The sequence below is a fragment of the Acanthochromis polyacanthus genome, chromosome 9, assembly GCF_021347895.1.
Source record: "Acanthochromis polyacanthus isolate Apoly-LR-REF ecotype Palm Island chromosome 9, KAUST_Apoly_ChrSc, whole genome shotgun sequence".
NCBI lineage: Eukaryota > Metazoa > Chordata > Actinopteri > Pomacentridae > Acanthochromis > Acanthochromis polyacanthus.
In genome coordinates this window covers 40,092,293-40,104,528 of record NC_067121.1, presented here as the reverse complement: position 1 = coordinate 40,104,528, position 12,236 = coordinate 40,092,293, and the positions used below count along the sequence as shown (strand labels likewise).

Here is a 12,236-nt window from a genome sequence, read left to right as displayed (position 1 = left end):
GGGAGGAGGGGGTGATCACATAGACATATGTGTATATGTTTATGTGATCACACGACGAGATGAGCCGATATGAGGGAAGACCGTAACGCTGACTATTCGTTCCGCCCAGTAACGTCCGACGGAGGGGGGGACGGGCCGAATATTCGGATACCAAAATTAATATCCGGATGCCGCCGTAGCAAAGGAATATTCGGATATTCGGGATATTCGGGTCCAGCCCTACTATAGATGCCACCAACCCATTATTAAGGTACAGGTAGACCTGATTGTAATTATAATGTATATTCCATTAAATGTGTGGCTCCATGGTGACCTTTATTTGTGGCGATGCTATGTCCAGATATGTAACTGACTGGTTGATAGACGGTGTTTTAACATGCGGTGATGTGTTTTTTTTCCAAGCAAAACCTGCACCAAGTTAAGTGTGCAGCATAAACATTGCCATGGTGATGTGAGAAGTGAACCACTGCTGTAGTTCTGAAAAATCAGAGTTAAACATGAAGTTACTGTGCGAACTACAAATCCTGTTCAGGCAGATTTGCATCTTTATTAAATTATGTTGCATCTCTTTGCAGTTGTTTTTGATCTCTGTAGTTGTTTTACATCTGTTTCTGGACACTTTGTCATTATCTTGTGAGTCTTTTTTTTTTCTTTGCATGTTCTTCAAGTGGTTTTGCATCTCTTTGTAGCTACTTTGGGTCTTTTTGTGGTCTTTTGGCCCTCTGATCTCATGCCATCCGGGCCCATTTAGCAGTCTATCCATCAGAATTACTTGCTTCTGATTGACCCACATGGCTTGCATCAGTAGAAGATGTACAGTAACACAAAAACTAAAGTAGATGTAGCAATGCTGAACTTGTTCTCTGTGTATCAAAACTGACTGTTGAGCTTTAGATAGGATTTTTTAGAAGCGATTTATTAATGTTAAAATCACTGGTTAATTTTCATGCATAAAGATTGCTTAGCTACTTTTCCTGAAGAAACCAAATGGTAACCCATATACTGATATGGTCCGACATTTGAAAACACGTTTTAATGTGTTCTCTTGTGGTGTGTGTATAAGTGTTTGATCGGATGGATAAATTGAGGGCAGCGGGAAAGCATCCAGGGATGATGTAGCATTTTAAAACCTGCCCACAGGCCCGATGGGGTTTTCCAAGCAGAACCACTTTATCATCACGGAAAGGACAGTCTTCTGTGATTACCCCAATGTGGAACTTACTCACCTAACAGGCACTGATTTGTTTCAGATTGCTACTCATATCCAGCTACTTCACTGGCAACGCATTGACTGGCAAGATGAGAATGGTCCCACAGAAGACCAAACATTAAAAGAATAGCAGTTCTCCCAAGTATTAGACCTATAGGGTAAAACACAACGCGGCATGAATTTAAAGTTAAAAAAGGGACTTCAAGAAATGTGAAAACACAGGTCATGTATTAGTTACTAAAACTTCCTGGAGTGTATGTCAAAAGTATGTGGCAAAGATGGTTATCACATTTCAAAAGCACAAATCATAGGTCATATTTTATTCTGATGGTGCTCTCTAATGGCTACTGTCAGTATGACACAGGAATGAACAGGGGAGAAGGTCGGGGGGGTGAATGGGTTGGGAAAACACTGGACTTTATCACAAGGGACCACTGTTTTTTTTCCTGTTTCACATCAATCATTGTTTCTTTTAATTATGACTATTCCATAACACTCTATATTTATTATTAAAACCACGAAGATTAAAAAAATGTCTCAAAATTAGGTCAAATAGCAGCGAAAACTATCTGTACTGTATTTCCTGCTGCTAGTAGGCGCACATCCAACCTGACTGCAGCTAGATATCATGTTTTACACGACAAATTCAACAGTGTGTCTTAAATCCCCAGCACTGCATGTTCCCAACATATCCTTTCTCTTCTCAAATATATATGAAGTGATTTATATTTCAGAAGCTATGTGTCATGATGATTTAGTATTTCTGTGCGCTGACCTCACATGACCGTGTTCAGCTCTGTAAGTCTTCTTCTGGTCTTATTAGCTTTTCACAGAAACATTTCAGCTTGACTAGATCCTGATACAGTAGCATCAATATTAATTTCATATTAATCTTAGGAACCCTCTGGGCCGGTTTTAGAACTCCTTTGAAGAAATATTTGGTAACTGTTGAGGGGCATCCTTTCACTTTGAAAATCCCCGTGTTTTGATTCGGTTGCTGCTTCCGGTGAAGGTTACTTTGTGAATGTGAATAAACACAGCTTTAAGTAATACTCTACGTATTCTGTGATTAATAATGAGTGAATATAATTCATTGCTTTGGGTATCGTATTATTTCATCTTGATATTGTACTTGTCAGTCTAGAAATTACTTTTTATTATGTTTCATTTTGGAATATTGTTAGAAATTGTATCCTTTAGTGTTTAAATTGTACAGTGTAAATGGGAAAATGTACTGTTTGATCTAATTCTCAAAGTGGTTAATCCAAATATTGCATTGTTTATAGTACAAATGTCACTGTTTAGTCTGACAGTGGTTTTATTTGGTTTAATCTAGTAATTAATGGAAACTGCTGTACATTGCGTGATAAAATGGTATTGCTTTGTCTAGAAGGGAGATATTTAAGCCATGAGCAGTGCAAAATGTGTACATAAAAGCTCATAAACTTTATGGCCACACTAATGAAACATACCAGTAAAGATAAGTGTAAACATCCTTCTTGATGGGGACATCTCTTACAAATCTTCACTCAAATAGGAGAAAAGAGTTTCCATTGAATACCAACCAGCTCATCATCTCACCGGGCGCCACTTTAAGAGGAGTGAATGAAGGTCGATGGTGAAGAGGTGTCAAAAGGTTGCATTCAGGGAGCGTTGCTTCGGACAAAAGCAGATGCCAAAAACGTGTAATTAAACACAACACTTTATTCAGCTACAGATGGTGTGGTGACTTTTCTGTTTGCAAGATAAAACGGAATAAACAGAACAAACATGAATTTCAAGGAAAACTTGCATGCATGCCAGACAAATTAGTCCAAAGGCCCGTATCCAAGCAGCAGGAAAGCTCACGCACTGATTAGCTGGCACTGATTAAACGCTGGCCAGTTTGCATGCTGAGAAGATGTGTTTTCCATAAACCTTGCATCAATAAATGCTTCGCTTGAGTGCTGTCCGTCTGATGGTTTTAACTTGACTTCAGCACCCTGCTGTATACGCTGGAGAACAGCATCATGATTTATTATTACATCTAATGTTGATATGAAATGCAGTGAAGAGCTGGGGTCTTGAAGATAAATCCCACCTGAGTTCTGAGTGCATTTTCACTTTGGAGTTTTACAGATCAGCAGACTATGGAGTAGAGCGCAGAGGAGTTGTTTCATTCAACTAAAGCACTTCTAAAAAGTACCGCTCAACACCTCTTGAATACTGCATGTTTTTACTGCAGGGACCAGACGTTCGCTTGGCTTGTAGCACAGGGCCCCAGCAGACTTAGTCTCTCCACTGATTGTTCAGTTATGGCGCGCTCTACCACGGTGGTATAGTGTCTGCTGTGACTGTGGAGTGGCTTTGGTACCAATCTGGGGGTCTAGAGGATGTGGGTGTGTCACTGGCAGCAAGAATCCAACGCAAGAAAATATCATTTCATTGTCCATCCAATTATCATTTCATTGTCCATCCGTCCATCCATCCATCCATCCATCTATTCTGCTCCACATGCCCGGGGTCGGTTTGCAGAAGCAGCAGACAAAGCGGGTAAATCCCAGACGTCTCTCCCTTCGGCGATGCTTTCCAGCTCTTCCTGGAGGATTATGAGGCGTTCCCAGGCTAGACGAGATATATAATCCCTCCAAAGGGTTCTGTGTCTACCCTGTGGTCTCCTCTCAGGCGAACATAACCAGAAAACCTCCAAAGGAAGTCTCCTTGGAAGCATCCGAATCAGATGTCCAAACCACCTCAACTGGTTCCTTTAGAGGTAAAGGATCAGCAGCTCTACTCTGAGCTCCCTCTGGATGTCTGATCTTCTGCTCCTATCTCTAAGGCTGAGCACAGACACCCTACAGAGGAAGCTCATTTCAGACGCTTGTATCCACGATCTTGTTCTTTCGGTCACTACCCAAAGCTCATGACCATAGGTAAGGGTTGGAACGTAGATGGATGGTAAGCTGAGAGCTTCACATTTAGGCTCAGCTCCCTCTTCACCACGATAGTTCAGTCCAACGTCCTCATTACTGCTGACGCTGCACCGATCCTCCTGTCCATCTCACGCTTCATTTTTCCATCACTCATGAACAAGATCCCGAGATGCTTGAACTCCTTTGCTTGGAGAAACGACTCCCCTCCCAACCTGGAGAGAGCAATCCTCCGGTTTCCAGCAGAGAACCACGGTCTTGTTTGTATTGTCATGACTATACATTCTGTTTGTTTTAGATGAGGAAGTAAAAGTCATGATTGTAATCTTTGGTGACACCTTATAATTCAGCCCAGGATTCTAATGTGCAATATCACACTGACCATGCACTTTTATTCTTTTTAACTGTTTTAACTTATCCTTTTTTGTGATTTTTTATTACATGTATCTTGCACTGATGGAGATGCTCTAAATCTCATTGTACTTGTGTATAGTGACAATAAATGGCATTCTATTCTATTCTATTCTACAGTGTTGTTCTGTTGCATGAATCAGGCACCAATAAAACTGGTGTTCGGCTGCAGATACAGCACAAAAATAAGGCTGTAATATGAGGTGTTGCTTTGTTGATCACACAATATGTTTGTCAGAAATTTACCAAACTTCATATTTGTTTTTCAGTCCTCTGCCCCACATGTGTTTCATGGCCTGTGGCTTTGGTTAGTTTTATTTCCTTCTCCTTTTTCCCTCATTAGTTCCAGCTGTCTCATACGTCACCTGATTCTTGTTTCCCCCCATTAGTTCTCTGCAGAAATACACACGTGGACAAAATTGTTGGTACCCCTCAGTTAAAGAAGGAAAAACCCACAATTCTCACTGAAATCACTTGAAACTCACAAAAGTAACAATAAATAAAAATTTATTGAAAATTAAATAATCAAAAACAGCCATTACTTTTGAATTGTTGATTAAAATAATTATTTAAAAAAACAAACTAATGAAACAGGCCTGGACAAAAATGATGGTACCTCTATAAAAGATTGAAAACTATTTGACCAGAGTGACATGATTAACTCAGGTGTGTCATTTAATTGACATCACAGGTGTTTCCAAACTCATAATCAGTCAGTCTGCCTATTTAAAGGGAGACAAGTAGTCACCCTGCTGTTTGGTGAAAAGGTGTGTATCACACTGAACATGGACAACAGAAAGCGAAGGAGAGAATTGTCCCAGGACATCCGAAAAAAAATGATAGACAAACATCTTAAAGGTAAAGGCTATAAGACCATCTCTAAACAGCTTGAAGTTCCTGTGACAACAGTGGCTCATATTATTCAGAAGTTCAAGACCCACGGGACAGTAGCCAACCTCCCTGGACGTGGCCGCAAGAGGAAAATTGATGACAAATTGAAGAGACGGATCGTTGGAATTGTATCCAAAGAGCCCAGAGCAACCTCCAAAGAAATTAAAGGTGAACTCCAAGGCCAAGGTACATCAGTGTCAGATCGCACCATTCGTCGTTGTTTGAGCCAAAGTGGACTTCATGGGAGACGACCAAGGAGGACACCACTGCTGAAAAAAACTCATAAAAAAGCCAGACTGGAATTTGCAAAAATGCATGTTGACAAGCCACAAAGCTTCTGGGAGAATGTCCTTTGGACAGATGAGACCAAACTGGAGCTTTTTGGTAAGGCACATCAACTCTATGTTCATAGACTCAAAAACCAAGCATACGAAGAAAAGAACACTGTCCCTACGGTGAAACATGGAGGAGGCTCAGTAATGTTTTGGGGCTGCTTTGCTGCATCTGGCACAGGGTGTCTTGAAAGTGTGCAAGGTACGATGAAATCTGAAGACTATCAAGGCATTCTGAAGAGAAATGTGCTGCCTAGTGTCAGAAAGCTTGGTCTCAGTCGCAGGTCATGGGTCTTCCAACAGGACAACGATCCAAAACACACAGCCAAAAACACCCAAGAATGGCTGAGAGAAAAGCGTTGGACTATTCGAAAGTGGCCTTCTATGAGCCCAGATCTGAATCCCATTGAACATATGTGGAAGGAGCTGAAACATGCCATTTGGAGAAGACACCCATCAAACCTGAGACAACTGGAGCTGTTTGCTCATGAGGAGTGGGCCAAAATACCTGTTGACAGCTGCAGAACGCTCATTGACAAATACAGAAATCGTTTAATTGCAGTGATTGCCTCAAAAGGTTGTGCAACAAAATATTAAGTTATGGGTACCATCATTTTTGCCCAGCCCTATTTCATTAGTTTGTTTTTTTAAATAATTATGTTAATCAACAATTCAAAAGTGATGGCTGATTTTGATTATTTAATTTTCAATAAATTTTTATTTATTGTTACTTTTGTGAGTTTCAAGTGATTTCAGTGAGAATTGTGGGTTTTTCCTTCTTTAACTGAGGGGTACCAACAATTTTGTCCACGTGTGTAGTCTTGTCTTTATTGTTCAAGAGTCGGTTCCTGTTCGGCCTGTGTTCTGTATTATCGGCCTGTGTTATTCTGTATTCTCTGCCGGATTTCTTCCTCCTGCTCATGTGCCTCTGGTTTTGTGTTCTTATTTATTTCTTCATTTATTTTTGTGCTTTTTGGTTTCACTTTGCTCAAGATTAGTTTCTTGAGTTATCACTTGGACTTTCTATTTTCTCCGGCCGGCCTTTTGTTTGCTCCCCTGCCAGCCTCTGTTACACTCTTTTAAGTAAGTTTTATTAAAGTTTTGTTCATTCACCCTACCTGTCTGGATTTGGGTCCATTCCTCATCCAACTCTAACAAGGTGTCCAGTATTTAATACAAAAATTTCCTCACTCCGCCTTATCCTCTTAGGCGGAGGAGGTCTTTTTGTCCCTGATATGTACCTCATTTCTTCTGCAAAATTACACAGAAATCATGAAGTCTGTCTCTTGAAAGTTCTTCTGTTCTATGGCACTGCAGTATGTCTGTGTTTTTGCTCTATGTAATTTAGTCATAATACGCTTTTATAAGAGTGTGAACGATTAATTCCTAACAGTTCTGTTCTGTTCTAGAAACTATTCTGTTCCTTTCCATTCCATTCCTAAAAACTTTTACTGAAACTTTACTGTAATATGGAATATAATGTTAAAAACTCTGTGGAAAAACAGTGTTTAGACACAGCCCCTACAATCTTCCATTCCCTCTGGAAGATAATTGTGGAAGTGGGGGGGGAAAAAGGATTTCACATGGTGGAACCTGCAGAGGAATAAAATCTAGGACGCTTTCAAGAAAAATCATGTTCTGATGTTCCAGATAAAAAAAAAGCAACTTAGAGGAAGGATTGTGGTCTAAAACGGAAACTAATCAAACATCATTAGCACCTATTGATAATGTTTGGTTAATTACTCATGCCGGAAGTGAGGAGAGAAGTCACAGACATCTTTAAATAACCTACTTCATTAGGACTGTTTTTCCAACTCTGAAGTAAAGCAGGCTTCAAAACCAGTGACAGGAACACAAAGAACAAAAGTATCTAATGTACAATACACAAAACACTTTGTGGAAAATTGCATGTTAATGTAAGACTCCATCACTAAGACAATAGGTCTGCGGGGTCTTTTAAAGTGCTCTGCTTTGAATGGGCTTTAAATTACACAGTTATGAATACAATGAGTCACAGTCATGACTACTGCAGTCTAAACTACTTGGAAAGACTGTAAAAGTTCTAGTTCTACGCCAGTTCTCTTTTGCAGATCTAATTTATCTCCCTCCGTTTATACAATCTGCATATAAAATCGTCTTTGCCTTGCTTTGCAGCGCTTTGCAGATGTTTCCTAAGTGTTAATTAATTTCCACCCTCTACCATCTTTTAAGAAGACCTTTTATAGTCAACAAAATGCTGAAAATTACCATAATTAATTTACATATTCTCTCCCTAAATAATTAAAACTTATTTAAAACATTAATTCTGCTCTGCAAAAGCAAAACTTTGCAGGAAAGTTGAGAAAAAAAGACTTTAGAGTTTTCCTTACCTTAAATCTCTGCTTTTCATGACTTTCACATCTTGCTTCTGACATTATCGCAGTGTTTAATTATTTCAAATCTGCATATTTATACTTGTTTAAGTGATGAATGCACTTGAAAGTAGTAATCAACATTTCGCTTCACACGTTGGTTTACACAGTACTCCTAATGGCATTCGGTGACCTCAGAGATAGATTATGCTTTATGATGACTAATGGCTGCTGGAGTCAGATAAACACAGCAACACATTGTGGAGTTGTATGACTTATGGTTGTGTATCTCTTCCCCCTGCAGCTCCACACAGATATGGACCATGGAGACAGTGTCGTGAAGTACACTCTGTCAGGAGAAGGAGCCGGGTCCATCTTCACCATCGATCAAATTACCGGAGATATACATGCACTGGTGGGGCTTGACAGGTCAGTACCATTTAGACATTACAGTAATACTCTGTAAAGAGCAATGTCTGTAAATCTTACAGCTTATTGTCGCCACATGAGGTGAGATAATACGGAAAAAGGAAGAGATACAGCGTTAGTTATTGTCTGATGCGCCTTTTTTGTTACTTCAGATTGACCTGTTCTTGTGCTGTGTGCTGTGAATCTAGCTTATGTTTATTTTTGCTGTTTAGAGAGTACAAAAAGTATCCAAAAATAGTACGTACATTTTCAATCCATTCTTCATTTCATTCATTTTTAGCCCAGTAACTTCATTAAATATACAACTCTTCCAGTTGGAACCACTACTGAAGTAGTTTTACCTCCTTAATTGCCTAATACTGGATATAAATGCAAAAACATGTAATTTCAGCATTTTTCTCATTAAGTATGCATTTGGCTGGGAACATGCTCTATATTTTTAAAACACGTGTTGATGCCAGTTACAGGAATAAAAAAAAAAACAGCCTCTTAGAGTGAAAAAGGATGGTTTTATGGTTAATATTGAATGGTAAAAGAAAATGTGGACATTTTGTGACCAGATTGACACCACCATATGACAGTTTTTGTTTTTATTTTGTTTTTCTATAAATGCAGAGTTGTACCATTGAAGGTCATATGTACATATCAATGGCACTTTGAACATTGCTCCACAGATGGGCGCAAAGGAAGCGATGCAGGAATCAACGTGACCTAAGAGCTCTTTAAGAATTAACTCAAAAAGTTCCAGCACCTGTGACCTAAAATTTGTACACGTTTTACTTAACAACATACGTATGCATCGAGAAAATAATCAGACAAATATGAGATGAGTGGGAAGAGGTGGGATGAACCATGGGTGTCCTGGTTATCCCAGTGGATGTGGAGTTTACTTAGAAACAGAGCTCTGGTTCTGTATATGACTATTTGGAAGATAGTTACTGGATATAATTACTAGTATTCTGATTACTCTGCTGTTTGTGCAGACATCTGTCATGTTTGCAAATAGAAAACAGCACATGGTTGACGTGGTTAATGTGATGTTCCAATAATAAACCAATAATAGTAATAAAGGACTTTGGTTGTGGATATTGTGCTACATATGTCACATGTTACTCATTTCACGCATTCCAAATCCTATCAGCATATCTTTGCCATTTATTTAATGACTTTAATGTCGTTCCTTTTCAGCCAGCCAATCATATGTTAGATGGGGTAATCCAGAAAGTGGAGACAAAGCTTTAATCACTGCGTCATGTTTTAACCCACACCATGAAGCTGGAAGCTCGGAAATCTCTCGTTTGCCTATTTCAGACGCCTTTTGAATGGAACTTTTACGGAGAAACGGGGATGTTGGTCGCTCAGATCACAGTGACACCTGAACCAAGTGGAGTTTTGTGCACATCAGGAGATCAGTAGACAGCCAGAAAGAACAGACTGCTTGTTTCATCTGCTTGTAAATAAAACTTTTTAACTCCATTTCTTCCTCATATTGCAGCAGCACACAACACAGGGAGTGCTCCAAAGTGCAGTATGTGTTTCTACATGTCTGCAGATTGTCAGGGATTGTTGTAAACACTCTCATTATTAAATGCAGATAAATAATGCTTTGTGATGACTGTTTTTCTTAGCTTTAACAGGTAGTACTGATGTGTGGGTGTGGGTTTTGGCGAGAACAGCACGCTCTTTTTTTTCCTCCTAGGGCATACTGACGTTCACATTTAGTCATGCCTGAAACTCTCGTGTTTAAAAGTTGGCGTGTTAAAGTCCCAAGCTCTGTTGAACCAGCCATTAATTACAACATCATCCTGAAGACATTTTTTACAACTGTATAATGTCGCATTAATCCTGCCTTTGCCAGAGCTGCTCATTCTTCACACCAATGAACGGTGACCGCTGCAGTCATTTTTCTTTTTACACGTTCGGCATTTAATACTGATCAGGCGAGAAATTACACACGTAGTAGAATATAGTGTGTATGTAGCTTTGTTATGTGTAACATCTGGATATAAAGTGAGATGGTAAGACAGCACTGTGTAGATCTATGTAGGCATATATAATAATCATGGAGTTTTGGGTTGATTTGACACGTTATTAGTGAAATTTATGTACAAGTGTATTGTTTGTTGTTTTCCAGGGAGGAAAAGTCGTACTACACGCTGAAGGCCCAGGCTGTTGACATTCATACGGGCATTCCCCTGGAGCCAGAGTCAGAGTTCATCATCAAAGTGCAGGATATCAACGACAATGAGCCACGTTTCCTAGATGGACCCTACAGTGCCAGCGTGCCGGAGATGTCCCCAACAGGTACTGCTGCTTTGGGCTGAGCTGAAGTGATGCAGATGGTATTTAGATATCAGATATTTAGATATCAGTGTTGAAAAGGCAAGAGAAAAGTTCAGCAAACAGCTTAGTAAGGAAAATGTCCGAAACATTTTGAGAGTGACAGTCCAAAAACATGTGACCGTTATATTATATGTTACTGAGTCATTTGTAGCATTTATGTAAAAACATTTCACTGCTGCAGTTGGTTTTTTATTTTTATTTTTGTAGGAATGCAACTAATCATTCAGATTCAAATGATCTGCATCTAATGTGCAATTTCTGCTCTTCATGCGACACAATACCGTTTCATGGAAAAATATCAATATTTATTTCTTCAGAGTTCAAAGTTCACACGCTGCTGATTTTTGTTAATATTTCCTAATTATTTAATCAATTCAAAAAAATAAAAATCATAAAAATGAATCATTGTTTTGCATTTGAACCCGTCAGAAACTTTAAAAAGTCAAACTGTAGCATTTTTGTATCTTTGCAAGTGTTGATTTGAATCTTAAATTTAACATAACAGAGACTTTTTTTTTTCTGTTTTGACACTTTGTAGCTCTGATAAATGCTACTAATCTAGGGGTATTTTTAAGGATACCATGACTTTCAAACCTGCTGGTGGGTTTTGATCTATTGAGGGCTAAAAGAAAGAAAACAAAAAAAATATGGTGCAGTTGTGCAGCCAGATGAAAGGTCAGAAAGCCACAAAACCATCAGGATTTATTCCCTAAGAGCAACAAATATCCACAGATCAGGTCTTCTGACATCTACAATGGAAGCAGTGAAGGAAGATTGGTGCGTGCTTTGCATGGATTGAAGAGATTATCGTCATCCCACGGGATCAACACTAAAAGGAAGAAAAGGTTCAATGCAACGCTGAAAAAAACCCAAGCCATCTGCATAAAATTTGGAGATCATGCATTATTTATGTAAGACGCTTTACATTATTTTATTTATTTTTTTTCTCCCAGAGTAACAGTTTAGAGTGAGGAAAGTACATTGTCGATTTTTGCGGACATTATTAAAAACTTTATTCTTGTGGTCATAGTAGGTGGAGGTGTTCTGGACTGCTTTTTTTTTTTTTTTCTAATATTGGAGAATTGTAGTATTCTATTGCATTAGATTCCACAGGTGTACCTATTAAAGCAACCAGTGAGTGTAATTGTGAAGCACAGACAACCACAGTTTACTAAGCCAGACTTAGTAGTCCATCTGTCTGCTAAATAACATTACTGAGAGGTAATTTAACAGTCAAGGTCTTTAGGCCTTAAGCTGTTAATGCTTCAGTTAAGGTCCAGAGAGCTCCAAGAGAACACGAGCTTGACCCCGGTACGTCTCTGCTGCACCGTAACACAGCAACAAACTGTACAGCAGATTA

The 12,236-nt window shown here is 39.1% G+C and overlaps 1 protein-coding gene across 1 annotated transcript in view; it reads left to right on the top strand.

Annotated features, from left to right (window-relative positions):
- Positions 1 to 12,236, top strand: part of LOC110962647 (cadherin-12-like) — a 140,273-nt gene that overhangs the window by 63,206 nt on the left and 64,831 nt on the right. The window contains exons 3-4 of the mRNA XM_022210641.2: positions 8,409 to 8,533; positions 10,668 to 10,837. Coding sequence (XP_022066333.1) covers positions 8,409 to 8,533; positions 10,668 to 10,837 — 295 coding nt within the window. The remainder of the gene's footprint in view (positions 1 to 8,408; positions 8,534 to 10,667; positions 10,838 to 12,236) is intronic.